The 24,702-nt window shown below is 40.6% G+C and overlaps 1 protein-coding gene across 1 annotated transcript in view; it reads left to right on the top strand.

Annotated features, from left to right (window-relative positions):
• insra (insulin receptor a) overlaps nucleotides 1-16,988 on the top strand; it is a 55,071-nt gene extending 38,083 nt beyond the window's left edge. The window contains exons 7-21 of the mRNA XM_031731113.2: nucleotides 1,247-1,373; nucleotides 1,976-2,229; nucleotides 5,206-5,373; nucleotides 6,954-7,152; nucleotides 7,341-7,627; nucleotides 8,185-8,324; nucleotides 8,847-9,006; nucleotides 10,475-10,574; nucleotides 10,676-10,740; nucleotides 11,221-11,450; nucleotides 11,752-11,862; nucleotides 13,648-13,807; nucleotides 14,200-14,329; nucleotides 14,602-14,736; nucleotides 15,428-16,988. Of these exons, the coding sequence (XP_031586973.2) occupies nucleotides 1,247-1,373; nucleotides 1,976-2,229; nucleotides 5,206-5,373; nucleotides 6,954-7,152; nucleotides 7,341-7,627; nucleotides 8,185-8,324; nucleotides 8,847-9,006; nucleotides 10,475-10,574; nucleotides 10,676-10,740; nucleotides 11,221-11,450; nucleotides 11,752-11,862; nucleotides 13,648-13,807; nucleotides 14,200-14,329; nucleotides 14,602-14,736; nucleotides 15,428-15,785 (2,624 nt within the window). The 3' untranslated portion in view covers nucleotides 15,786-16,988. The remainder of the gene's footprint in view (nucleotides 1-1,246; nucleotides 1,374-1,975; nucleotides 2,230-5,205; nucleotides 5,374-6,953; nucleotides 7,153-7,340; nucleotides 7,628-8,184; nucleotides 8,325-8,846; nucleotides 9,007-10,474; nucleotides 10,575-10,675; nucleotides 10,741-11,220; nucleotides 11,451-11,751; nucleotides 11,863-13,647; nucleotides 13,808-14,199; nucleotides 14,330-14,601; nucleotides 14,737-15,427) is intronic.
• The last annotated feature ends 7,714 nt before the right edge of the window (nucleotides 16,989-24,702 follow it).

Here is a 24,702-nt window from a genome sequence, read left to right as displayed (position 1 = left end):
AAAACAGAGTCGGGCTTGGTACATGCAAACATAGTTATTGTTATGATGGTCATTTCCTGTCCTGTGTTTGCAGAAGTCTTCCTGCAGACCTTTTACCGACATTGTGTAACTTGTGTAGGAACAACCAACAAAGCAAAGCACTCATAACCGCTATGCATGGTAACTTGGTGATCTAGGCGTTGCTCTGATTGTGTCCTTTCCATCCTAATTCACATGTGTACGAGCTGGTTAACAGGATGTTATGAAACCTGGCACCAGCATGGTACCTCGACATTGCTGGACAAAGGTTTGGCTGAAGAAATTCATGATTTCTCATCAACCTGGGAATTTTATCTCAGTTTCTTTAAAAAAAAAAAAAATCTCCATAGTCAGTTTTCAAGTTTTACATTTCCCAAGTGGGGTCCATTCTGTACCCACAGATCTTCAGTCTGTGTAACTTGGACTTGTGTTTATGTAGTTGGGATCTTGGTGATCAGCTTCTGATTGGCCCTGAGTCTCTTTTTTACCCCTCAGCTGTAAAAGGCTGATGGAGTGTTGTGTCACCCTCACTTTGTGAATACAATATCTCTACAAATAGACAATGTAAGACTTTCAAATTGATGTCATAGGTGGATCTACTAGGAGGGTGATGGGGTAACACTGGCGGCCATCAGGGTTTTTGATAACTCTTTGAGTTCAGGTAGATTTTCTGTCATCCGTGTTTGACTTCTGCTGCAAAGGCCACAGAAAACATTTGAATGCCAGAGCAGTGCGTCTTCGTAAATTGAGCCACAGAGATGCACAAAGCCAAGGTCATCTTTCTTTACTGACATGTTAAAAGCCTTCGTTTTTTCTTTATCGAAGACCTTGACAAATGTGGTAAACATGTAGGAGTGAAGCTGCAGACAGCAGCGCTGAGGAGACCTTTGTTGTTGTTGTTGTGTGCTGGAAGACTTTAATTGTATGTCTGCTGTGCTTTTGAATTGTTAACCCAGTTTTGTTAGTTCTTTGTAAGCAAGAGACGTGCTTTTACACATGCTCGACAAAGCAAATGAAAAAGGATTTAGTTTGTAAGCTGAAGAAGAATTTAAGTTTAAAAAAAGTGAAAAATACAATTGGCTGAACAAGTGGAGTACATGAAGATGTTCTCACAAATGAACAAAAGCAGATACGATTCCTTAGTTTTCTCCAGTCAACAGAGATTTAAAAACCTGCATAATTACTCATTATCTTTAACCTTCACTGTTTCTGTCTTATGTGCTCTCAGGTGAGAACCACGTGCTCAATTTTACCCAGATTCGAACCATGAGCGATAAGATAATGATCAAGTGGCAGCCTTTCTGGCCGAAAGACTTCAGAGACCTGCTGGGCTTCATGGTGCTGTACAAAGAAGCGTGAGTTCATCTCGAGTCATCAGTCAGCCACTCTCACAATCAGACTCAGAATCTGACTCGGCTCTCTGCCAAACCAATATTGTTCTAAGCTGCTCAGATACTCTGCAGAGAACAGCAGAGATACAGTAACTTCTGAAACGTATGTTTTAAAGCGACCAGATCAGTTTTAAAGAACGTCATTGTTTGTTTGTACTCGGACATCAGATACATGCTCAGCAGTGTGTACTGGCCCCTCAAAAGTTTCCTATAATTAAAGGTGTTTTGGGTGTAATTTTCCTTTAACAGTTTCTTCTTTAGACACCACAGACTAAAAAGTAAAATAGACATTTTTTAACTTTAGAAAGTATAGAAAGTTCAGAGTTACTACTCCAGGGGGAGGAGTTCAAGTGACCCATGACCTGAACCTGGATAAGCAGCAGAAAATGGATAGAACATAATTTACATCCCTATAGACCAATAAAATCTTAAGATAACATCCTGGAAGATCCCCCTTTCTAACCAGAAGCACTGTGAGCGTCTCTCTAACCTCAGTAATCTTTTACGAGCAGATTTTCCTCTGTAGGCTGTTGAAATAAATCGATAAATTATTTTTCCTACAACAGACCGTTTCAGAACGTAACAGAGTTTGATGGGCAGGACGCTTGCGGCTCCAACAGCTGGGTGATCGCCGACGTGGACCCTCCACGCCGAGCCACAGACGGAGAAAAAGAGCAGATCGAACCGGGTCATCTAATCTTCCCCCTAAAGCCGTGGACGCAATACGCCATTATGGTGAAAACCCAGCTCTCGGCCTCTGACGAGAACCAGGTCCACGGAGCCAAGAGCGAGATCATCTACGTCCGCACCAATGCCACAAGTAAGTGTGATGAGTCGATCGCGGCTTCTTCCATCTGAGTCTTGCTTTGATGTAGTTGAATTGTGAAGTATATTTAGATCATTTAGGAAAGACTTTGGTGTTGATTTAGGAGACTTTACCTTTACTCTACCTTAACTTTATGACAGAAGCAACTTGTCAAGGTATTACTAGCAACCACAGCACTACTCAGACATCAGTGATGTTGCATCGTCAAGCCTGTTCTGGACCTGAATCTAAGGACTGTCCTACCAAACCAGGCATAAAAATTGCTCTTTGTGTAATCTAAACATGGAAACCACTGCAAACCTAAAGCTAAAGATGTATCAGCTTCTTCAAAAGCAGGTCATTGGTTGTGAAATTCTCACAGTGGAAAAGGTCAATATCTTGTCCTGTACTAGAATTCAGCTATTTTTAGGCTCATCCCGCAGTGTTACTATCATTGACTGGTGGAGTCAGTGTTGTGTGTGTTGCTGTTGCCAAAATGTCCTTGGCACAAGAACAAGGAAGAGGAAGACAGACGGCACGATTTGCTTACAGTGCCACAGACCTGCAGGGCCTTACCGCGTGCAAGGTGTCCGTATCAGTCACTCAAGCAGCAATCACCGTGCTCTTCCCCACATCTTAATTGTACCCTGCCACCCACAGATCTCGCTGTGTGCACCGTGGTGATGGCCTGTCTAGCTAGCTTCCTTTTAGACAATATACGTTTCCTTCCTGATGAACCGCATGAAACATGACATCTCTCGCTCACATGAAATAGGCTTCCAGCAGAGGCGCATCACTCAGACAGACAGCCATGTCAAGCAGGGTTTTGGTTTTTTTTTTTGGTTTTTTTACCCGTCTGGCAGGCGCTCCGGGTTCCTGGCCTGTGTCAAATCTAACCAACATGGCTCATCAGAAGGGCAAAGCTGTCATTACAAATAAGCTGTTGCTGGTGAATCTTTGTCAGACAATGTGGTCTGACCAGTGTGTGGCAAGAAACAAGGACAACATAATCACAGTGTGACAACAAAGCTCAGGTCTCTGCAGCTCCCGAGGGTTCAGTCTGGCATCTCCAGCGCCCCACTCTTTTCTCACGTACACTCTCCTGATCAAACACTGGAAGCTCGGCAGCGTCAGAACGATACTCCGTCTCAGGCCAGAACACTTTTGAGATCTGAAGTGTCTCTTGTTCTGCCTCCTACTCGAAAAATCTACGTCACACTCAGAAAGAAGGCCATGTGTTAGCGATCAGGAACAGAGCGATGCCAGTCACCGATCAACCCACAAGCTAGCAACCTATTTTTCTGATCTGCAGGGCTTTTTGTTATCAGCTGACAACAACTGATACAGATTCAAGATCATGAAACCAGATTTTAAAGAAAAACAAACTTGCAAAGCTGTCAGATTTTTTTTCCCCCCCACATATTTACTAAACCTCACCGACAACACACACTTGTATAAATTACACACACACACACCCCCGACAGTTAACTCAGTGTCAACATCAGTGCATGTGACACCACAAAATAATCACCGGGGTAATTACAGTAAACTAGAAGCAAAGCAATAGCTAGTTGTTTCAGTAAAACTGTCATCAAATTGCAGCTGAATGAAAAAGTTAAAGCTACTGCCGAAAGCACACACGAAAAGTTCGATCTTCATTCCCTGTAACCTGAAACGCTGGGCTGTGTGAGAGTTGCACATTACAAACATCAAACTGTAATAACAAATAACAAAACTGACGGGGAATACCCTGAGCAGGCAGCTGCTGGTCACAGAGCCAAACTGTGCCAGTAAGTGTGTTTCAGTATGAAATGCAAATTGGATTTAAAGAGGACTTCTCGTCCTGAGCTAACAACAAATGCAGACGATCAAACCGCACCCCGATCTGTGGAACAGTGCAAGTTTTCATCTCAAAGCCACAGATGAAAAGCAATTTACGATATTTTTACAGACAGTCGCCAAGGCTCATTCTCTCGAAGTGTGTTTAACATGAGACAATCTAGAGCTCTTGTAATCTGCAGCAGCATCATGATAAGATGAATTTCACACGACTTGACGAGCAGAAAACATCGGATTAGTGTAGAGAGTCTATTTTATGTAAATTCAGATTCCTGGTGCTTTTAATATGTGTACATTGAAGCGAGATGTTCCTAGTTCATTAAATGTGAGAGAGGGAAAAAAACTGAATAATCAGTGGAAAAATATTGTGAAAATAGTCAAAACTGAGTTTAGACATTAACCAGACAGTCCTTTGCAGCAGATAACCACAATCTTCAATAACTTCGAAACTGTGTTTTAATCTGCTGAAACGGGAGCTGCTGTTTGGGATGCAACAGGCCTGTGTTGAGCAGAGTGAAGTACAAGGTGCAGAAAAGCCAAATGTAATGTCCCCATAAGTATGCAGGGTCTCGGGAGCTTAAACGCAGCTGAGTTATGGTCCTGCAGATAGCAGTGCTAGGTGGTGACACGGCCTGGATGCAGCTCTTTAATTTATACACCAATATATGGAAGAACATGTAGTATGTTTTCTGTCTTATTTATTCATTCTATTATGCAACCATGTGATGCTAAAATAGTGGAAAGACTAATTTCCTCCTGGCAAATTTCAGAGAATTCACAAATACTGGAAGAAAGTAAATATGGAAGAGTAATTTTTTTTTCAGCAATCCTGGTAACAGGTCAGAGTATTCACGTCCCGCAAACAGCCATCCATGTGTTGTTAAAACACTCTGGGCAAAAAAACAAGATTTCCCAAATTTGGGAGTCTGGCTATCTAGAGAGATCATCAATGAGTAATTGAACACATCACTAACAATGAGTAACAATGTCAGTATTGTTTTTTTAATGTAAAGTCATAATTTAAGTATTTATTAAGTCTTCTGTGTATTTCTGAACTGCACTCTTGGGATAAATAAGGCGATTTATTACTCGGTGTGCTTAATATACGTATTGCTTCATTTTAATCGGCTACTTCTGTGATTTTCCCCCCAGAACCGTCGGTACCGCTGGACCCCATTTCTTCCTCCAACTCCTCCTCCCAGATCATCCTCAAGTGGAAACCTCCCAATGACCCCAACGGCAACATCACTCACTACCTGGTCTTTTGCCAGCGTCAGCCTGAGGCCAGCGAGCTCTACAAGTTTGACTACTGCCAGAAGGGTTAGCCACATTGTTTGTGGTCATTTTGTGTTTGTGCGTCTGCTTGTGTGTCCGACACGCTGAATGCTTTTCATTAGCTCGGAAGCTCTTCTCAGTTTAAGGCTCTTGACTACTACAAGCTGCTACAGTCTACTCGTATGACACAGTAAATATTTTGTGATGTAATTCTTCTTGATGGCTTTTGTTACCTTGAAGAAAGGAAAGTGCTCTGATAGTTTTATTTAACCTAAAGTGTATTTATTATAGCAGGGCAATTAACTGAATTTTATCTATAGTTGTTGTTTTGCTTTTCAGTTAATTTGAAAACAGATATCTATCTTGTCACCATCTTAACTGGCAGGTACCTCTCGGTTTTACTGTGCCGGCCTCTACAGATAACTCCTGTGCAAGTAGCCCGACCAGTGAGAACACAATGGCTTCACTTTCAGCACCTGAAAACAAATAACTAATAGATTTGCTGAATCTATTTTCAGAATAATGCTCTTGTTTTGTCTCATTAGCCAAAGGACCAGTGACCTTGGGTCATGGTTAAATGTATACCCACATTTCACTAGAATCACTAATTCCCCTACAGTTTTGGTAAGAATTTGGTCAGACTTGCACATAATAATAGGTCTCCACGATAGGTTCAAAGTTCAGGTTAAATATGTCCAATAACTCTGACCCAGATGAGCTACTACGTCATTGCTGTTCTGGTATTAAAAATCCAGCTTTTGTCTTTACAGCCATGTGAGGGAGTCTTGACAGGTTTCCGTATGTGAACCTGCACAAACATCATTAATGGTTGTTGTACAACCCTTTCATTTGTGTCTGACACTTGGGGTCTCTCCCTCAGTCCAGTGCAGGCTCTATGCACCCGAGCTGTTTGTTAGCTGATGACTTGGGACTCATTCCCTCTCCACGGGTTCATTATCTCAGGAAGCCACCGCTTCCTCCATCGGCACCTTTGGACCTCCTGTGGTGAAGGCAAAGGATGGAGGAGACCAGTGGGATGGAAGACAAACTGAATAATCAAAAAGAAAACCCACTGTTTAAAATATATTTTAAATGATGTTCCCAAAGGAAATGAGTCACCTAAACCAAAACACTGGCCTCTTTTTTCTAAAAGTCACTAAACAAGGAAATGAAATTCAGTAAAGTTGTGTCTTTTGTTAGGGCTGCAGTGCATAACTGAAACTACATGAAACGTGGTACTAAAACAGCCATATTCTTCATCGACTTTAACTCCAATTCAGGAAGACTTCATATCTTAGTTGATTTATTTTGGTCGTAGCCCAGCCTGCGTTGGTGCCTTTCCATCAGTGCCCGTCTGTGTCAGCGCAATCGCTCCTTTTATAAACTCCCATAACGCTCGCTCATACAGAGATGGGAGTCTGCGGGGAGGTCGTGTCACTCGTAATTTATCTCCAGCAGAGAGAATGAGGACCTGGGGATGACAGTGACAGACATGCCACCGGGGCATGGGGGGTGTGGGGGATTGTGCATAAGACTGTGTTGTGTATCCGTGTTTATCGCACCTGTCATCCCAAACTGCCTGGCTGAAATTTATTTTTTGTTCTCTCCTGACTACGTGTCACTAGGGATGAAGGTGCCATCACGGCTGCCCACTCAGGTGGACAGTGACGAGGAGCAGAAGTGGAACCAGACAGAGGAGCAGGGCCAGGGGACACGATGCTGCGCCTGCCCCAAAACGGAAAAGGAGCTCAAGAAGGAAAAAGAGGACTCAGAGTACCGCAAAACCTTTGAGAATTATCTACACAATGAAGTCTTTGAGATCAAGTAAGACTCCTGACAACAAACCTGCACAGGAACAATAACAGTCAATAAAAATGTCCTATGTTTGTGTGTTTGTTTGTTTGTTTTATTGGCCTGAATGTTTTAATCTTTTTTTTAAAGGGTTGGATGCAGATAACAAGTAATGTGGTTTCTGTGTTTGAATAACTTTAAATTTGACCTCTCTCATCTAGACGCCAGAGAGACCGGCGTGATCTGAATGGCATCGCCAACCGAACGCTTTCCTTCCTAACCACCGCACCGAGCCCTCGCGCGGGTACGAGCATCCCCATGGACGAGGATGAGGAAGCCTTTGAAAGCACCAAGACCGTGCTCACCGTCCACGCCAAGGAGTCCACCGTTATCTCCGGCCTGCGCCACTTCACCAGCTACCAGATCGAGGTCCATGCCTGCAACCACCCAACCGACCCGGCGCGCTGCAGCATGGCGGCGTATGTCAGCGCCCGCACAATGCCTGAAGGTAAAGAGGCATTGCTAACGTTACCAACGAGCTTGGTTATGTAGGTCTGTGTAATAAACCCGGATCTCTTTTAGCTAACCTTCTTCTGACTCGCTCCTTGTTGCAAACCGAAAGTTTGAAAAGAAATGACCATATTTGGGATTTCCCCTCTCTGGGACATCATACAGAGCCAAAAGTAGTAAAAACCTGTGTATAACACTGTTTAGCACAGAATGAACCCTGAGCTTTTGGCTCACAGGGAACAGTTTTTAATATGAGCATACATGTTGTAAGAATCTGTGTGTGTATATGACAGAAAAGTATAGTAGCATAATAGGTCCCCTGTTGGTTTAGAGACCCCATAAATTGGTCACTTAAACAATAAAGTCACAAAAAACCTGTCTGTCTTTTCCAAACTGATCATTTCTTGAACAGCAGGAAAAAGGGAGATACTGACGTGCAATAAATGTCTGCAGCCACTATCAAAGCAAGGATGCCCCTGCAGCTCATCTTTTATTTACTCCAAACACGCCCAACTCCTCACACAAATATGACTCATGTCGTTTTGTTGGCCACAGACAAAGCCGATGACATCTTGGGTCCCATCAAATGCGAGGTGACAGAGAAAACAGTACACATCACCTGGATGGAACCGCAAGCCCCGAATGGGATGACCATCCTGTATGAGATCAACTACAAGAAGCTGGGTGACTCTGAGGTGAACACGTCCACAGGCTTCCACATCTGCATGCACATTTGTCATGGCTTTATTGCCTTAGTATATGTAATAGTTTGAATCTTGGATGGCAGAGTTCATTGCAAGTTCATGCCAACGCAAATGGTTCTTACACCAAGCAATTTTTATATTCCTCTTTCTCATTAAACATAATGACTTTGGCTTTCAATGGAAAACAATATAGAAGAAACAAATTGTTCATCTTAAAGCTCACCACGCAGCACAGACGGCTAAAGGCAATGCTTATTATTTGGTCTGTTGGTCTCACTAATGTCATTTGGGAGATAACCTTAATGGAGAAGTAATTTTAACGGTGCACCATGTTTTAGTTGCTATAGAGATCAGTTAGTCAGAACATCTTGTTGATGCTGGTGATTTTATTTGTAGTGGAAAACAAACCAAAAGAAAAACAAACTTGTTTTTAACGCACAGATGTGAAACAAAATGAGTCTAAATTAAGTTTTAAACTTTCCAAACCTGAACAGCCGCGTTGTTCCTCCGCAGGAGCTGCACTACTGCGTGTCGAGGAACATGTACAAAGCAAGCCGCGGCTGCAGACTGAAAGTGATGCATCCTGGGAATTACACGGTGAGAATCCGGGCCACCTCACTGGCTGGGAACGGATCATGGACCGAGCCCACGTACTTCTACGTCGAGGATCCAAGTAAGTAGACAGAATGAGTTCAGACATGGTTTTAGGGTTTTTTTAATAGTAATTTATAGTAAAAACTGATTTTCAAAATGTTGTCGAACCGTGTTGGTACTAAATTACATCAGTTTCAAATCTGCTTTTAAAGGAAAGATAAATCCATTAATTTTCATTCTTGGCCATTTACACAATACATTCATTCATTTTACACTAGCCACCATCTAACAGCTTATTATACAGAAATAAAAATCTGTTTATGGTCATGCTTTTGTTTATTTTAGGGTACTCTCTTATTCTTCCACGCTTTATAAAAAATGTATACATATTCCCATAAGAAAATGTTTGACACAAGTCATGACAGCAGAGAATAAAATTAGTTTTCGTTTCACCTATATTTGTTGAAATTTGAGAATTCATGTTTTTTAAACATCATTTTTGCGTGACTGCATACTTTTAATCAAACTATCTCTAACCTCTTTTTTCTCTTTTGTTGTAGTTGTTTTTTAGTGTGAGCAGCTTTAGTCACTGTTCACTATTGCTTGCCTTTTTATAATGAAATTTTACTCAAACTAGTGCATAACTGACACATAATACTTCAGTTTTATATATTTAAATATCTAACATTGGAAAACTTGTAAAATAGTCATCTTTTAAGTAATCAAGGATTACTTTTTTCAGGATTTAAAGTCTGTTTATACAACAACAGGATGTAAAGTCTGTCTACGGACACCTTCTGTTTTCTGAAGGCGTGTGTAGACGGGTTTGTCCATTTATTACAGTCTGATCTATATCACGTTCTTTGTAAAACATGATGAAAATGTATGTTTTCTTCTTGGCTATCAGTATATTTTGATTTATGCACTAATAAGAAAAAAAGTAATCTCTCTTCTATAAACCTTGGCGTTCTAATGTGCCAGCAAAATTAAAACAGATATTTTGAACTTAGCTTTATGGGGTGTTTGGATATTAAGTTATAAATATAAGTAAATATAAGTTTCAGCATGGTGACTTTGCTCTCGTCTTGCCTGATCTGACCAAAACCTGCTAAATCAGGTGTCTATTTTAGACACACAAAAATAATCTAATTGGCCTGCTGTGCACACAAAGTTATAAAACCTTTCACAACCTTGTTTAATAAAGTACCTCCTGTAGTCCTACCTAAGAAAATAAGGTGCTTATATTAAATTTTATACAGTTTGATGTTCTGTTCTTATTTTGACCTGCTGCTGAAAAAAAACCCTCTGAGTACAGCTCAGAAATGAGTATAAATACAAATACATGCAGAATTTTAACTTGAAAAACACGCAGACAGACACCTGACGCATGACTCAGTCTTCTTAAACCAAATCAAAAGCTTGTACTTGAAGCAGATTAGGATCACAGAGCAGCATATTGATCCCAGCTTAGCAGGTTCATTGTGTGGAGCTTGTTTTTGTTTTTCACCTGAAATTTGACTCACTGTCCGGGCGGACTCGTTGAACAGGCGATTCTCTGCATGTCGTCAAGATAGTCATCGGGCCCATCATCTGCTTTGTCCTGGTGCTGTGTGTGGCTTTGGTAGGATTCGTCATGTTCAAGAAAAGGTAATTATCTTTCACATCCGCCTCAATAGTCATTCTCTTATTATTCTGTGTGTTACCAGTGTTCTTATTGATCTTATTTGGATTTTTTTTTCTCCTTTTAGTCAAACCCAAGGACCCAGTGGGCCCATCTATGCCTCTTCAAACCCTGAGTATCTCAGCACTGATGGTAAACAGGGTTTGGGTCTCCTGTCAACAACAGAATAGTTAATGATTTTAGCTTTAATTTAAGGGATTTTGACAACTTAGTAGCAATTACACATCAGCGTTATCAGCGATTGGATGCCCTGGTTTGCGATTGGCTGGTGAAATTGTTCCTGGTAGATCAACTATTAAACTAACTGTTCCACCACGACATCTCTGCAGGATCTCATTAAATTAGTTTTGTTAGCATGAATTTAATTTCTGCTGCATTTTCTACTCTCACTTGCAAAGATTTAATCCAATAAGATCTACTATTGCATTAGTTGATAATCATTGATTATTTTGGGGGTTTCAGCAGTACAACTAATGAAATTTAGATTTAATCTCATAATGTTATTCACATAGTTTATTTTATTTTATTATTAGTAATGATGGGCATGCCCACTCTCCTGTTTTCCTATGTATTTAAATGGGGTTTTTTTCTTTCCCTTTTTTCTTTTTGCAGTGTATGAGGAAGACGAGTGGGAGGTGCCCAGGGAGAAGATCACCATTTTGCGGGAACTGGGTCAAGGCTCCTTCGGCATGGTCTACGAGGGCATTGCCAAGGACATTGTCAAAGGCGAGGGTGAAACACGAGTAGCGGTGAAGACGGTGAACGAGTCGGCCAGCCTGCGAGAGAGAATCGAGTTCCTGAACGAGGCCTCCGTCATGAAGGCCTTCAGCTGCCACCACGTGGTAAAGAGAAGCGACATGTTTTTCTCATCTTGTTCACGAGCAGAGGACATTGATGGTTTTGGTTACTGGCGATGTGTAAAAGTTCAAGGTGGGGTTGGAAGCAGTGGGCCGTAGCTGTGTGTGTGTGTTAGCTGTTATTTCTGAGTATTTAGAACAGAAAGTACTAAAAGTACTAAAATCAGAGCTGTGTGAAAGGCAAGCACCTGCTTCACCTGCTGACTTCTAATTCCCGTTTTTGAAAAAGTGATAAAAAAAAACAAAACTACATTAAGATGAAAATCCCCATGGTTCTATCTGCCAGGTGCGTCTGCTGGGTGTGGTGTCTAAGGGGCAGCCCACCCTGGTGGTGATGGAGCTGATGACCCACGGAGACCTGAAGAGCTTCCTGCGCTCTCTGCGACCTGACGCCGAGGTAAAACATTCGTTTGAATTATGTTTATTCTTCTTTTAGTTCAGACTGTACTTATGGTTTCTTTTCTTCTTTTCACTTCTGCATTTTGTGAGTATAATAGGCAAACTAGGCTTAGGTTGCATTTTCTTGACTTTATGCAAAACAATCTTTTATAACTGCATACGGAAATTATTTTTACACTGAGCAGCATAAAAGCTTTTAAAGCGTCATGTTTTAACTGGGCTAATTCTGCTCAGTCGAGGAGCCATTGCTGCTCTTACTGACACATTATGCTCTACTTTGGTTCTTAGTGAGGTCTTATCTAGAGAGGTGCTTTAAAAATACACTCAGTTTACTGCAAAAGTGCAGATAAACAACATTTTAAATCCATCAGTGTTTAAAATAAGCAGCTGTTAACAAAGTTGGAGTCATAGGGTATTTTTCCTGGTGAAACATTTCTCTCCATCTGCTATTTTCTTTCCAGTCAGATTGTTTTGGACTAAATCACATCTACAGAATAATAGTGTGTTACATCAGAGACTGTGTGCACAAATATGGATCAGTTTATGTGGTATTAACACTGAAGCCTTCAATATCAAAATCTGCATTTTCTTTTAATACATGTTGAGGGGGCTTCTGTGTACAAAGCGATGCAGCGCCTTTTTTAAGTAAACATGCAGATGGCGTTTTTGTTGGAGCAGAAGCAGGGCTGAGCTGCAGGATGCTGACAGAAGGTTTTAGTAGTAAAGCCAACTGAAAACATGGCAGCTGCCTTGAAACGGGTGGCTGGTGTGTTGGGAGCAAGGTTATAATAATTCACTAATCTAAAACCTAAAATGAATTAATATTGTTTTTCTTGGTTTACTACAGTGACCTGACCAGACCTCGGAAAAAGAACCAGTCCAGAATTTTACTTTTCTTTTTTTTTAATTTTCAAAAGTAGAAGATTAACTACATAAAACACATCTCATTGATCCATCTTTGTTTATTTTCTTTCAATTTTTAACTTGAAGATGTTAAACTGTGTCCGTTCTCTGAATTATTGTACTTTAGTTTTTGCGGGGTTTTTTTTTTTAAATTTAACTTGTGAAAAGAACATCGTTGATCAATACAGAGTTAACAATACAGTATGGCAACAAAAAATGTGTGTGTTCAGTGTGCGCACTGAACCAGGGTTTTTGCTTTGTAGCTGAGGCGTGTGCTGAACGAGGATTTGGGACATAAAAGTGTGTTTTGGGTTTTTTTAATTTGCAGGGTTTTCTTTTTTTTTTTTTAATCAGAAACTGTTCAGTTAGCTACATTTTTCAGGCATACCTTTGAAAAAGAGTGTAGTTAACATAACAAACAGTGGAAATCTGAAATCTGCTGTATGGCTAGATAATGAGTCAAGTGTTTGTACAATATTTTGCTTGGTTGATCTTCAGTCTGATATCATGAAAAACTACTCCTTAAACTGAAATTGAACATTTTTAAGAATAAAAATTTTGCAATGAGTAAAACTCACTCTGGAAATTAAACTGGAAATAAATTGATTAAACTAAATTGAATTAAAAACTAAGAAAACTGCAAAAGTGTTTCTAAGCTGACATGCTATGTTTGTTGACATCTGCACAAACCTCATTATTTTTCTGATAAGTTCTGAGTGTTCAAACTGAAAGTCAAGCCTGTGTCGCGTGGTTGTGTAACCGTGTACGATTGACGGTGTGTTATCTTGTCAATAATTTACCTAAAGTGTAATAATATAATGACTGTGCCAAACTTTTTGTTGGTAGATCAGAATTTCAAAGTCTGTCTCATGTCCCTCAGAATAACCCCGGCCGTCCACCGCCCACTCTGAAGGAGATGATCCAGATGGCTGCCGAGATCGCGGACGGCATGGCTTACCTCAACGCCAAGAAGTTCGTCCACAGAGACTTGGCAGCCAGAAACTGCATGGTAGCTCACGATCTTACCGTCAAAATAGGAGGTAAGAATTCATAAAGTAAATGGGCACCAAAAAAACTGCATAGATTTTGGTGCCTCCTAGTGGAAGCATGAAAAGGCAACAATGCACTGTAACACTGATGGGTGTTTATATTCAGTCATCAGACATTACTAAGACAGTATTAAAATCCACAGCTTTAGGTGCCATGTATTGACTGAACAGGTATGAGCAGAAGCAATGGTGTAATATACACCCTTCTAATTAAGTTAAATTAGATATATCCTGAATACAAAAGGGAACTTCACAAGGTTACAAAAGCTGATATCACAGCAGATAGTGAATGTAAAATAACAACCACCAGGTCTTTCTGAAATCCTAGATAATTGGTGCAGGTTTGGCTGTAATTTGGAGTCTGATTTATGTTTTCCTTTCAGACTTTGGTATGACCAGAGACATCTATGAGACCGACTACTACAGGAAAGGAGGGAAGGGTCTGCTGCCCGTCAGGTGGATGGCACCTGAGTCTTTGAAGGACGGCGTCTTCACTGCACATTCAGACTGCTGGTTAGTGACACATCTGACTTTTAGACTCCTTCTCCTCCTTCATCCTTTACTTCTCACTTTTGAAACCATCTGTGTGCAAGTTTTAAATATATTACAGATATTTAAGCGACATAGGAGCAGACAGCGTTGTTTATCAGTATCACCTGCACCTGTCTGCACTCTGTCTACCTGTTAACAGCTTCAATCATGTTTACAGGCAGATTTACTCTAGGATCTAATTGCTGCGTTTTCATTCTCCCCATGTCGTTCCCTCTTCTTCGCTTGTTTACCAGGTCATTTGGGGTGGTGCTGTGGGAGGTAAGCACGCTGGCTGAGCAGCCGTACCAGGGCATGTCCAACGAACAGGTCCTCAAGTTTGTCATGGAAGGAGGATTCCTGGACCGGCCGGACAACTGCGCTGACAGACTGTGAGTATGATTAGAGGGATTTGGTGGCTACGCACTGAGAAAAACAAGCTCTCCTGCTTAAACTACAAACTGTGTCAAAACACTTTTGAGCAGTTATTTCACAAGTCCACAGTCAAAATGCTTCCAAAGGTAAATGAAGTCGAACTTTAGTCATTTTAGATCACTGAGATTGGAAGTGAAGCATAGGATTTCATGATGTTCATAAATAACTATTAACAATGTGCTAAAATACATTATAAAATGAAATGTGCACTGTGCTAAATCTGAACTCAGCTGTGAGAACAAATATGTAAATCTTCTTTTTTTTTAAAAGGCTGCTAACAGATGTACAGTTTACTTTTTAGTTTCCTAAAACAGCCGGGCAGAGCAGTTTTTAGCAGGTGTTGCTTAAAGTGTGCTCTCAGGGTGGCCATATTTTTAGCTGCTGATGTCTGAGCATTTGCTGCAGCAGGACAGTGACTCAAAATAATCAGTGCACATGGACAACAGGGGTGAGGTGAAGGGAATAATATAAATCAGGGAGTTGGTTTTGTTTTTAATGTTGTTTATTAAAAGGATAATATTGTGTCTATGAAGCCTGATCAGGTGAAGCTGATTTGACTGAAATATTCTTAACAGAACGATCATAAGTACATTATAAAAATAAAGATGTAGACAGTTCAGCTCCTAATCTCCCCATCTCATCCTGCAGACACAACCTGATGCAGATGTGCTGGCAGTACAACCCCAAGATGCGTCCCACCTTCCAGGAGATCATCGAGATGCTGCGGGAGGACCTGCATCCAACCTTCCAGGAGGTCTCCTTCTTCTACAGCGAGGAGAACAAGCCGCCAGAGAGCGAGGATTTCGACCTGGACATGGAAAACATGGAGAGCATACCGCTGGACCCCTCTTCGTACTCCCAGAGGGAGCAGTGTTTGGACAGGGACGAGGCCTCCTCCATGGGCCTGAGGGGCAGTTACGAGGAGCATCACATCCCGTTCACACACATGAATGGGGGAAAGACCAATGGACGAATACTGGCCTTACCACGGTCCAGCCCCTCCTAACATACTGTACACATCCCACACAAACTCATTGATGCTATAGATTTAAATATATTTTTGTTTTTTGTTGTTGTTTTATATAGCTCACACTCAAACACTCTCCTCAGCAGCCCCTCAGTGCATATCTCAGGACCTTATTTTTCTCTTCAGATGCCACAAACACACACTACAGCAAGTCCAATCTTGGACGCCAGAAGACACTTTTTGTATTTAAGGATGAATCTCCTGCGTCTTTCTTGTTCATGATTGTAGGTTATATACTGTATATAAATATATATATATTGCCAAGTTTGTGCTAGTCTGGGCGGATATTCGATTCAACTGTGAAACAAACTCTTGACAAATAAGAAGGCTGCTAACCCCACTGACCCCCCACCCCCACCCCTAATTCCAGACTCTGTCTCCTCTCCCTTATTTCATCACAAGAGTTCATCCCGAGTTTTTGGGGAAAAGAGAAAAAAAAGTGCCCTTCTATTTTGTCTGTGGCCTACATCACACGTCATGGAGCTGCGTCTGAGTCTTTGCACGCACACAAAGACGAACTGAAAAGGAAAGGCTTCGGGAGCTCCCTGCTGGATGGTCAGAAGCGGCCCATCCTCGAACAAACTCTTATTCACTGGAGAAGCTGGCTGAAGCAGCCTACCTCCTTACACTCTGCAGTATTCCAAAAAAGGCACACGGGATACACACAGGACGTTTGTGGGGTTCTGTTTTTTAATTTATTTACTGGTCTTTCTTTTTTGTTTTCTCCTTTTCCCTACTTATTTTTGTTTTGGAGTTTTCACACTTATAGCTGAAGGATATTTAAACTGTTTTCAAAAACACGTTGCCGAACGAGTTCCTCAGATTGACCAATAGCTGCTTCGTTGGTATATTTTAGTGGGTATAGAAGATTTATTAAAAAAATATATATATATATTAAATGTTATATTGATGTTTTTGTACATAGTTGATGTCAATTTTGAGGTATTTCCGGTCATAGAAAATGTTTTTACATGTTAGTCTATTACGTTTATTTTTTCTAATCCAGAAAATCATACTAATTAGCTTTTTTGGACTCGTGATCAACCAACAGCACTTGGTCTTTTTACTATGTGATCTATGTGATGCCCGGGGGAAGGAGTGTGTGGCGTCTTCAGCTTAAGATATTTGCCCGTCATATCAAGATCAAATAAAATAGTGCTGTAAATAATGCAGCGAGATGCATTTGTGAGTAGGCTCTGCCACTGCTTGTCTTATTTTTCCAGCATGTTTGTCTTCACAAAATTGTTATGAGTAAATTTATGTTTGTGTTTTTTTCCCCAGTGAGTACAGCACATCTGAAGCATTTTGTTTACCTAAAAATATCATATACATATAGAGAAGTTAGTTTACATACAAAGTGGCGCCTCTGCGTTACTTCAACACTTGATGCTGTGATGTTTCTGGGTGTCTTTACAATAGCAACAAACACCTGTCACTTAGAAAAGCAACCTAGCCAAGCTTTGGTTAGGAGTTAGCTGTCTGTTACTAAACAACATGGTGATGATTAAACTCTCCTTCACTTTGATGCTGAACTCCACAGCCAGATACCTCACACTCTACTGATATTTTTCTAATGGGATTTGATTGGCTGAATCCTCCTCTGGTGCCAGGAGTAAAGCAACAAATGCGCAATTCAGCAGCACACGACGTCACCCCATTCAAAGCAAATGACAGGAGAAAGCTGTGAATCCTCGTTACATGTAGGATCAACCAAATCTGAAAAAAAGTTGCCACCTTACATCATCAAAATCAAATGAATGTTTGTGTGGTTACTGAAGCAATTCAACGGTTTTTCCCTCAAAATATGAAAATCTGCAGTTAGAATTATTTCATACAGCATTTTTACTGGTACTAAGTAATTACTGTAGTTAGCCAGATGGAGTTGTCAGGACTCTTTCCCCATTGGACACCCACCAGGGTAACCCTTGTTTCTCTTTTCTGAACTGAGCGGTTTGTCATATTTCAGGCCTGTTTCCAAAACAAAATGATTAGCTGTGGATCAGAAATTAGTGAGGATAATCTCTGCCTGTATAGCCTACTTCTCTTTCCTTGGGAGAATGGCCGCCTAACTATGTCTTTAATGTTATATATTAATATGTCGAAACATACTTCATTAAGGGTACAAGTGAGTTTGTCAAATATTGTCGATGGGGAGAAAAGTTAAGGCTTTATTAAAAACCAGCCAAATCCACTTTACACTTTTTCCAAGTGTCACTATTATGAAATACACAATTTTTTCAGTAGTAAAAAAAGGCACCAGTCTATGGTCTGTGACCTTTTTCTACCTACATTTTTATACCAAGTTAAACATCCAGTTGTAACTGGAAAAATCTTCATAGCTGGAAGATAAAATTTTGCATCAAGTATACATGAGTTAGTGCCGCTGTAGCTGACCTGGCACTTCTACTCCATGTCTGCGTGGGTTCTCTCCAGGTACTTCAGCTTCCTCCCACACAGTCCTCAGACATCGAATTAGGTTAAATGGTGATTCTGATCTGTTAGGCCTGTGGCATATTGGCAACCTGTCCAGGGTGCACCCTGCCTCTCACAGCTGAGATAATGCTGGTACCCTGAGTTGGATGAATGGATGGATGGATCTGCTAAATAATGTAAAACTGTACTTGAGACTGAATTATTATGTATTGTTGTTTATTTTGTTATATGCTGGTATGCAGGATAGGATCAATTCAGCTAAACTTCCACACAGTTGATAGTGAAATGGCGCCCCCTAGTGCATATCACTGTATATATGTCACAGGATTCTCAACAGCATTACATATACAAACATTTCAGATGCAATGCATGATGTGACCAAATTAGCCTTCAGTGTGTATTGTTTTAAAAGTGTAACAGCTAAGCTGAGGTTTCATGCACTAGTGGAACAATCTGTAACTCTGTGGTGTCTCACTGTGACTCAGAATATATCCCTTAAAACAGCTTCTAAATGGAAATGAAGAGAGTCACATTTAAGTCTTGTTTGCTTATACACTCAAATCCCTCTGAAGCTACTATGATAATTTCCTGAGGTAGTACTGCTAGACAAAACCCAAATTGATTTTTCTCTTATGATACCTTAGCATTCTGAAACTGATGGAAATCATTCAAAGTTCATTTAAGGAGCTTAGAAAGAAAGCAACTGGACTTCTCTAAGTTTCTTGAAATGTTTCACCTCTCATCCATGAAGCTTCTTCAGTTTTAAAACCAAAATGTGGAGAGTCCCAGGTATTTAATCCCTAGTGGGAGTTGTCCCTTAAGAGGGTCGTACACCCACTATTGATCATGTGGCTCACCACATGAGCCATGGTGTGAAAAAAGGCGTCGGTCATTATCAACAGAATTTTCGGGTTAAACTATTGTGAGACCTTGCCTCACCCTATCAAGTGACCCATTGAGATCACCTAACACAAGATGTGAGTGGGGGTTGAGGTCCCTGGGAAGGGATCTCAAAACTGCATTATAGGTGGCAGACAGTTGGTGTTGCGAAATCTGTTCAAAGATTTTTCATTCAGTGGACACAGATGGCCCCTTTCGCTTCTCTTTCAAACCATCTGTCTTCTCTGTCCAAAGTGTGACCACTAGCATCCTTAAAAGAGTGACCTTTATCCTTTAGATGATGCAGCTAAGTCTATTGCTCTCCATAAAATCAGCTCAGCTCTATGTCCCCTGACTGTGGATCCAAGCCACAAACTCTTGGGAACAAGTTGGCTTTGTCAGCATGTTAGGTTAAAGTGGAGGTAGTTTCTATAGTCCGTTGGTTTTCTTGTTTCCCTTTCATATTCGTGCAACAGTAGCAGTGTTTTCCTCCCAAAGTACGAGGCAATATTTCTGTGTAAGTTCTCAGTCATCCAGGTCATTGTAGTCCAAGGAGCTTAGAAAGAAGGTGTGTGGACTTTTTTGAAGACATTTCACACCTTGGTTGTGGTGAGGCACATGATCAATAGTGGGTCAACAACCCTCTTCAAGGGACAACTCCCACTAGAGATTAAATAGTTGGGATTCTCATTTTTTTTTCTTTTAGAACTGAAGAAGCTGCCCAGTTAAGAAGTGAAACGTCTTCTAGAAACTTAGGTAGAAGAAGAAACCAGTCGCTATCTTTCTAAGCTCCTTAGGCTACCATAACCTGGATGACTGAGAACCTACACAGACATTCAAAATTTGTTATTTTAGAGTTTTCCTCATTATGCTTCACTGGATTGTGACAGAATAAGAAATAGGAAATTTTGTACTAAAAAGTATAACTCTGAGAAACTTTAACACCTTCTAATAATATACTAGCTGATTATAAAAATCTGTTCCTGTAAATAACACATAAATATCATTAGAGTTAGGATTTTCCCATCCAATCAACTATTTTTTTAACCATTTGGGAGTCCATCTCAGGTCCCACAGAGTGAGAGGCGGGGTCCACGCTGGATAGGTTGATGGCCCATGACAGTGTCGACAAATAGATGTGAATGATGTCTGTCTCTATGTCCAATTCAGAATCACCAGTTAAGCTAAAATATATGTGTTTGGACTACAACTATTAAAAAAATTAAACTAAAAGATTCACTCTGGAAACTAAGTTTAGGTAACCTAACTGAAAATAAAATAAAAACCAAGAAGAAAAGATGAAACTAAACTCTGGACCAAATCTTCTGGGATACGAGACGATAGGAGAAGCAGAGCAGTGTGTTGGGGAATTCTTATAGCCCTGCTTTCACTTGCTCAGTGCAGTTCAACAATGTTCAAAACCTCAACTTTTTGCCACTGCTATGTTATCATCATTGGGACGACACAGTGGTGCAGAGGTTAACACAGTGGCCTCACATCTGATTATCTAAAAAATAATAGTAATTATTATCATTATTGGGTGCATCTGCATGAAAAGTTTACTAACATAGGGCTTGGCCCAGCATAGTGATTAACTTGTGGAGCAGGTGTGGATTCAAAAATTTTGGAAGACCTTTACCAACATAAAACAGACCAATCTTAAAAATACACTGGGAAAAAATGAGAGACAGCAAGAAAATATTAAAAACTGATCCTGATACAGATATGCTTCAGGATCCAGGAACTCAATTTGAGCATCCTCTTGTATTGTTTCTTTCTATTCTTCTGGACCAACAGGGGTCACTAAATACACTATAAACTGAAGTATGAACCCGTTGAATACATCTCTTTGCAGGTTAACTTTTAAGGTTTAGCTTAATTATTTTCGTTCAAGACCTGAGCTGTCACTGTTTATACCAAAGGCAGGTTCTTAAAAGAATAGTGATGATATTTAGCAAAACAAGCCTTTAATTTTGATTTTCCTTAATACTTCAAGGCCCAATTGTCAACATCGGATTAAAGTCTTGACACTCAAAAGTCTGACTAAAAGGGACATCTTTTTCTTCCACTATAAAATGACTGTATATTTGATACGGTCAAAAGAAGTCAGAAAAGCTTGGAGGAAGAGCAGGGGAGAGACATACAGTAAATTAACTTGGGCAGATTCATACCCAGCCCTCACCAATAGCCTGACAGCATAGGACAGATATGTTTTTAGAGCCTAGCTTTTATCCAGTAGTTTGCTTGAAAACAACAAGAACAACAAACCCCAACCCATTTCAATTCAATTTTATTAATAGTACCAACTGATGATGATAGCCACCTTAAGGACCTTTATATTTTAAATACAGATCCTGCAGTATTAGAACAAGAATACCAACAATCAATCAATGTGAGACAGAGTAGACAAAAGTTAGTATGCAGTAGTATGCACCATATGCACTAGGGAGATATGGAACAAGTGGAGAAGAAATGCTCAGTCCATCATGGATTTACACTTCTGTTAGGGATGGGTCACATGATCAAGTCCTTTATCATAAAGGGAAATAATATACAGGTCTTCAGATGCAGGTTAACCTGCCAACACCACACCCTGATGTAAACACTTCCACAAAACATTATACAAAATACTAAATCCAATTACAATACCACAGCTGCCTCTGAGTGTAGTACAATCTTCTTCTTTCAGCTGCTCCCTTTACACACAGCAGATTATCTGCCTCCACCTCATCTTGTCCCTAGCATCCTCCTCTGTTACACCAACCCTCTGCATGTTCTCCTTCAATACACCTATCTTCTCTGTGGTCTTCCTCTTTTCCGTCTTCCTGGAGCTCCATCTACAACATCCTTTGTCTAACAAATTCACTATCCTTCCTCTGTAATGTACCTCTACATACCTCTTTGTCTCCAAACTGCTCAACCTGAGCTGCCTCTCTTATGTACTCATTATTAATCCTGACTATCGTGGTGACTCCCAATGAAAATCTCCAATTTTACCAACTCCAGCTTGGCGTCCTGGTTCTATGTCAGTGCCATCATCTCCAAACCATAAATCATAGCAGGTCTCACTATCATCTCATAAACTAGTGATGGGTCCAGCAACACTGACGCACCGACGCTTGTATCAAGCTCACCTAGCGATGCCTGTATCGGTGCGTGCGTCGCTTTAAGAAAAAGTCACGTGATCGATACAGCTGCTGTATCGCTCATTGCCAACGCGCCAAACTGTGTTTAAAAGGTACCGCATCCGTGTCTGCCAACGGAATGAGTCGCCACCAAAACAACACAAAGTTACTCTCGCAAAGATAAAAAAAAAATACACATCTCTCCATAACGAAATGGAGCCCGAAAGAAAAAGAAATGTTTCTGCTGTGTGGGATCATTTTGATCTTTTAACTGCAAATAAGGTAACTGTTTGCCTGTCTTTGTTTCAGTGTAATCTATCAGAATAGGAAAAACAGCAATGTGAGTTGCAGTGTAAATTATTTATTTCATTTAATGCAGGTTAAATGTCGCATCTGTTCTGCTGAGCTTTCTTACACAAACAAAAGCACCTCCTCAGTGTTACAGAGGCATTACAGAGCCAAACATGAAAATGAGGTGACAAACACACCGAGAATGAACACAGGTCGGCCTGTATTGACACTGAACAGCTTTATCATCATTTCTTTTTATTAATATGTGTTTTATTATTTTGAAATCAAGCATCTAGGAAGACTGTTCTGGACCAGGCAGTCCTGAATTTTATTATAAGGGACTGCCAACCCCTTAGTATTGTGGAGAGTGTCGGAGAGAAACATTCCAAGATCAGAGGATCCTTTAACGTACTGGGGGAATAGGAAGACATCTTATCTGAACCTTTTCCACCTGGCTTTACAGTTTTTGTGTACCCCAGCTTCATCTGTGCCTGTGAGTTTTCCAACGCTGGGGAAATGGTGTAAAAAAAACGCAATAGACTGAATGCAAAAACATTGGATAAACTTATTTTTCTGAATAGAAATTTACAATAAACTCTGAGTCAATAACATTTAAATGGGTAATATTACATTCACAATACTTTCATTTTAATTTTCACTTAATGTCATTCACAATGTATTTTAAAGATGTCCACAATATTTGCAATGTAAAAGATATAAAATGATTCCATGGAAAGTACAATACCTTACAGTGTACAAGTATGACTAGGTCATTGAATCAGTGTCTGTTGTGAGTCTCAAGTAAGTTGCCTGCAATGATATTTAAGGTCCAGCAGGTGTCAGTATGGAGCAAAACAGCAACACTGTGTCGACACAGTATCGATACAGTTTGGGGAATGTGCTGAAACGCTTCACGAGGCCTCATCTACCCATCACTATCATAAACCATCCTTTTCACTTTTGCTGTTATCTCCACCCACTCCACCCAGCCTGCACTCTCTTGTACACTGTTCGTTGCTTTGGATGGTCAACCCCAAATTTAAACTTATCTGCCTTCACTATTTCTCCTCCTTGCAGCTTCACTGTTACTCCTGTCTCCTTCTCATTCACATATGTATTGTGTCTTGCTTCTACTGTCTTTCATTCTAATCTCCAGAGAATATCTCCACCTTTCCAGGCTCTCTTCCACCTGCTCCCTACTCTCACCACAGATCAATCATCTGCAAACATCATAGGTAACTCCTAGGAGACTCCTGTCTGACCTCATCTGTCAGTCTGTCCATAACCACTGCAAACAAGAAAGGGGCACAGAGATGATCTCTGATGTAATCCCACCCTTACCTTGAACTCATCTGTCATTCCTACCACACACTTCACCATTGTCTAACTGTCTTTATACATATTCTACACCACCCTGACAAACTTCTCTGCCAGTCTTAACTTCCCCATGCAGTACCACAGTTCCTCCCTTGATACATTATCACATGCTTTCTCTAGATCCACAAAGACAGAGTGAAGCTCCTTCTGCCCTTCTTTATACTTCTCCATCAACACTCAAAACAAAAATCTTATCTGCAGTGCTCTTTCTCAGCATGAAGCCATACTGCTGCTCACTGATCTTCACCTCTCTTCTTAACAACTCTTTCTCATATCTTCAATGTATGGCTCATCAACCTTATCTCTCTGTAATTACTACGGCTCTGCACATCAACCTTGTTCTTGAAAATCAGGAAACAGTACACTTGCTTTCTATTCCTCAGGCCTCCTCTCAGTCTCCAAACAGTCTGGTTAAAAAGTCCACTGCCCTCTCTCCTAGACATCTCCATACCTCCACAGGTATGTCATCTAAACCAAGCACCTTTCACTATTCATCATCTTCATAGCAGCGCTTGCTTCCTCTATACTAATTCTCTGCACATCCTGATTCACTAACTTTCATCCTTCTGTCCTCCTTCCATCTTCTCAGCACACTCTCTTCACAGCTTAGTACACTTCCATCTCTATCCAATCATCCTAACCAGCTGCACATCCTTTCAGCTCGATCTCTGCCTTTTCTCCTTCCTTAGTGTCCAGGCTCACATTAAACTCATTATATGCCTTTTCCTTTACCACCACCCCTGTCTACTCCCTTCATCTCATTTTTTTCTTTGCTGAGCTCTTCCTTTGAA

The sequence above is a fragment of the Oreochromis aureus genome, linkage group 18 (genome assembly GCF_013358895.1).
Source record: "Oreochromis aureus strain Israel breed Guangdong linkage group 18, ZZ_aureus, whole genome shotgun sequence".
Classification (NCBI taxonomy): domain Eukaryota; kingdom Metazoa; phylum Chordata; class Actinopteri; order Cichliformes; family Cichlidae; genus Oreochromis; species Oreochromis aureus.
Note: the sequence above shows the minus strand (reverse complement) of the source record. Positions and strands in the feature narration are given on the sequence as shown.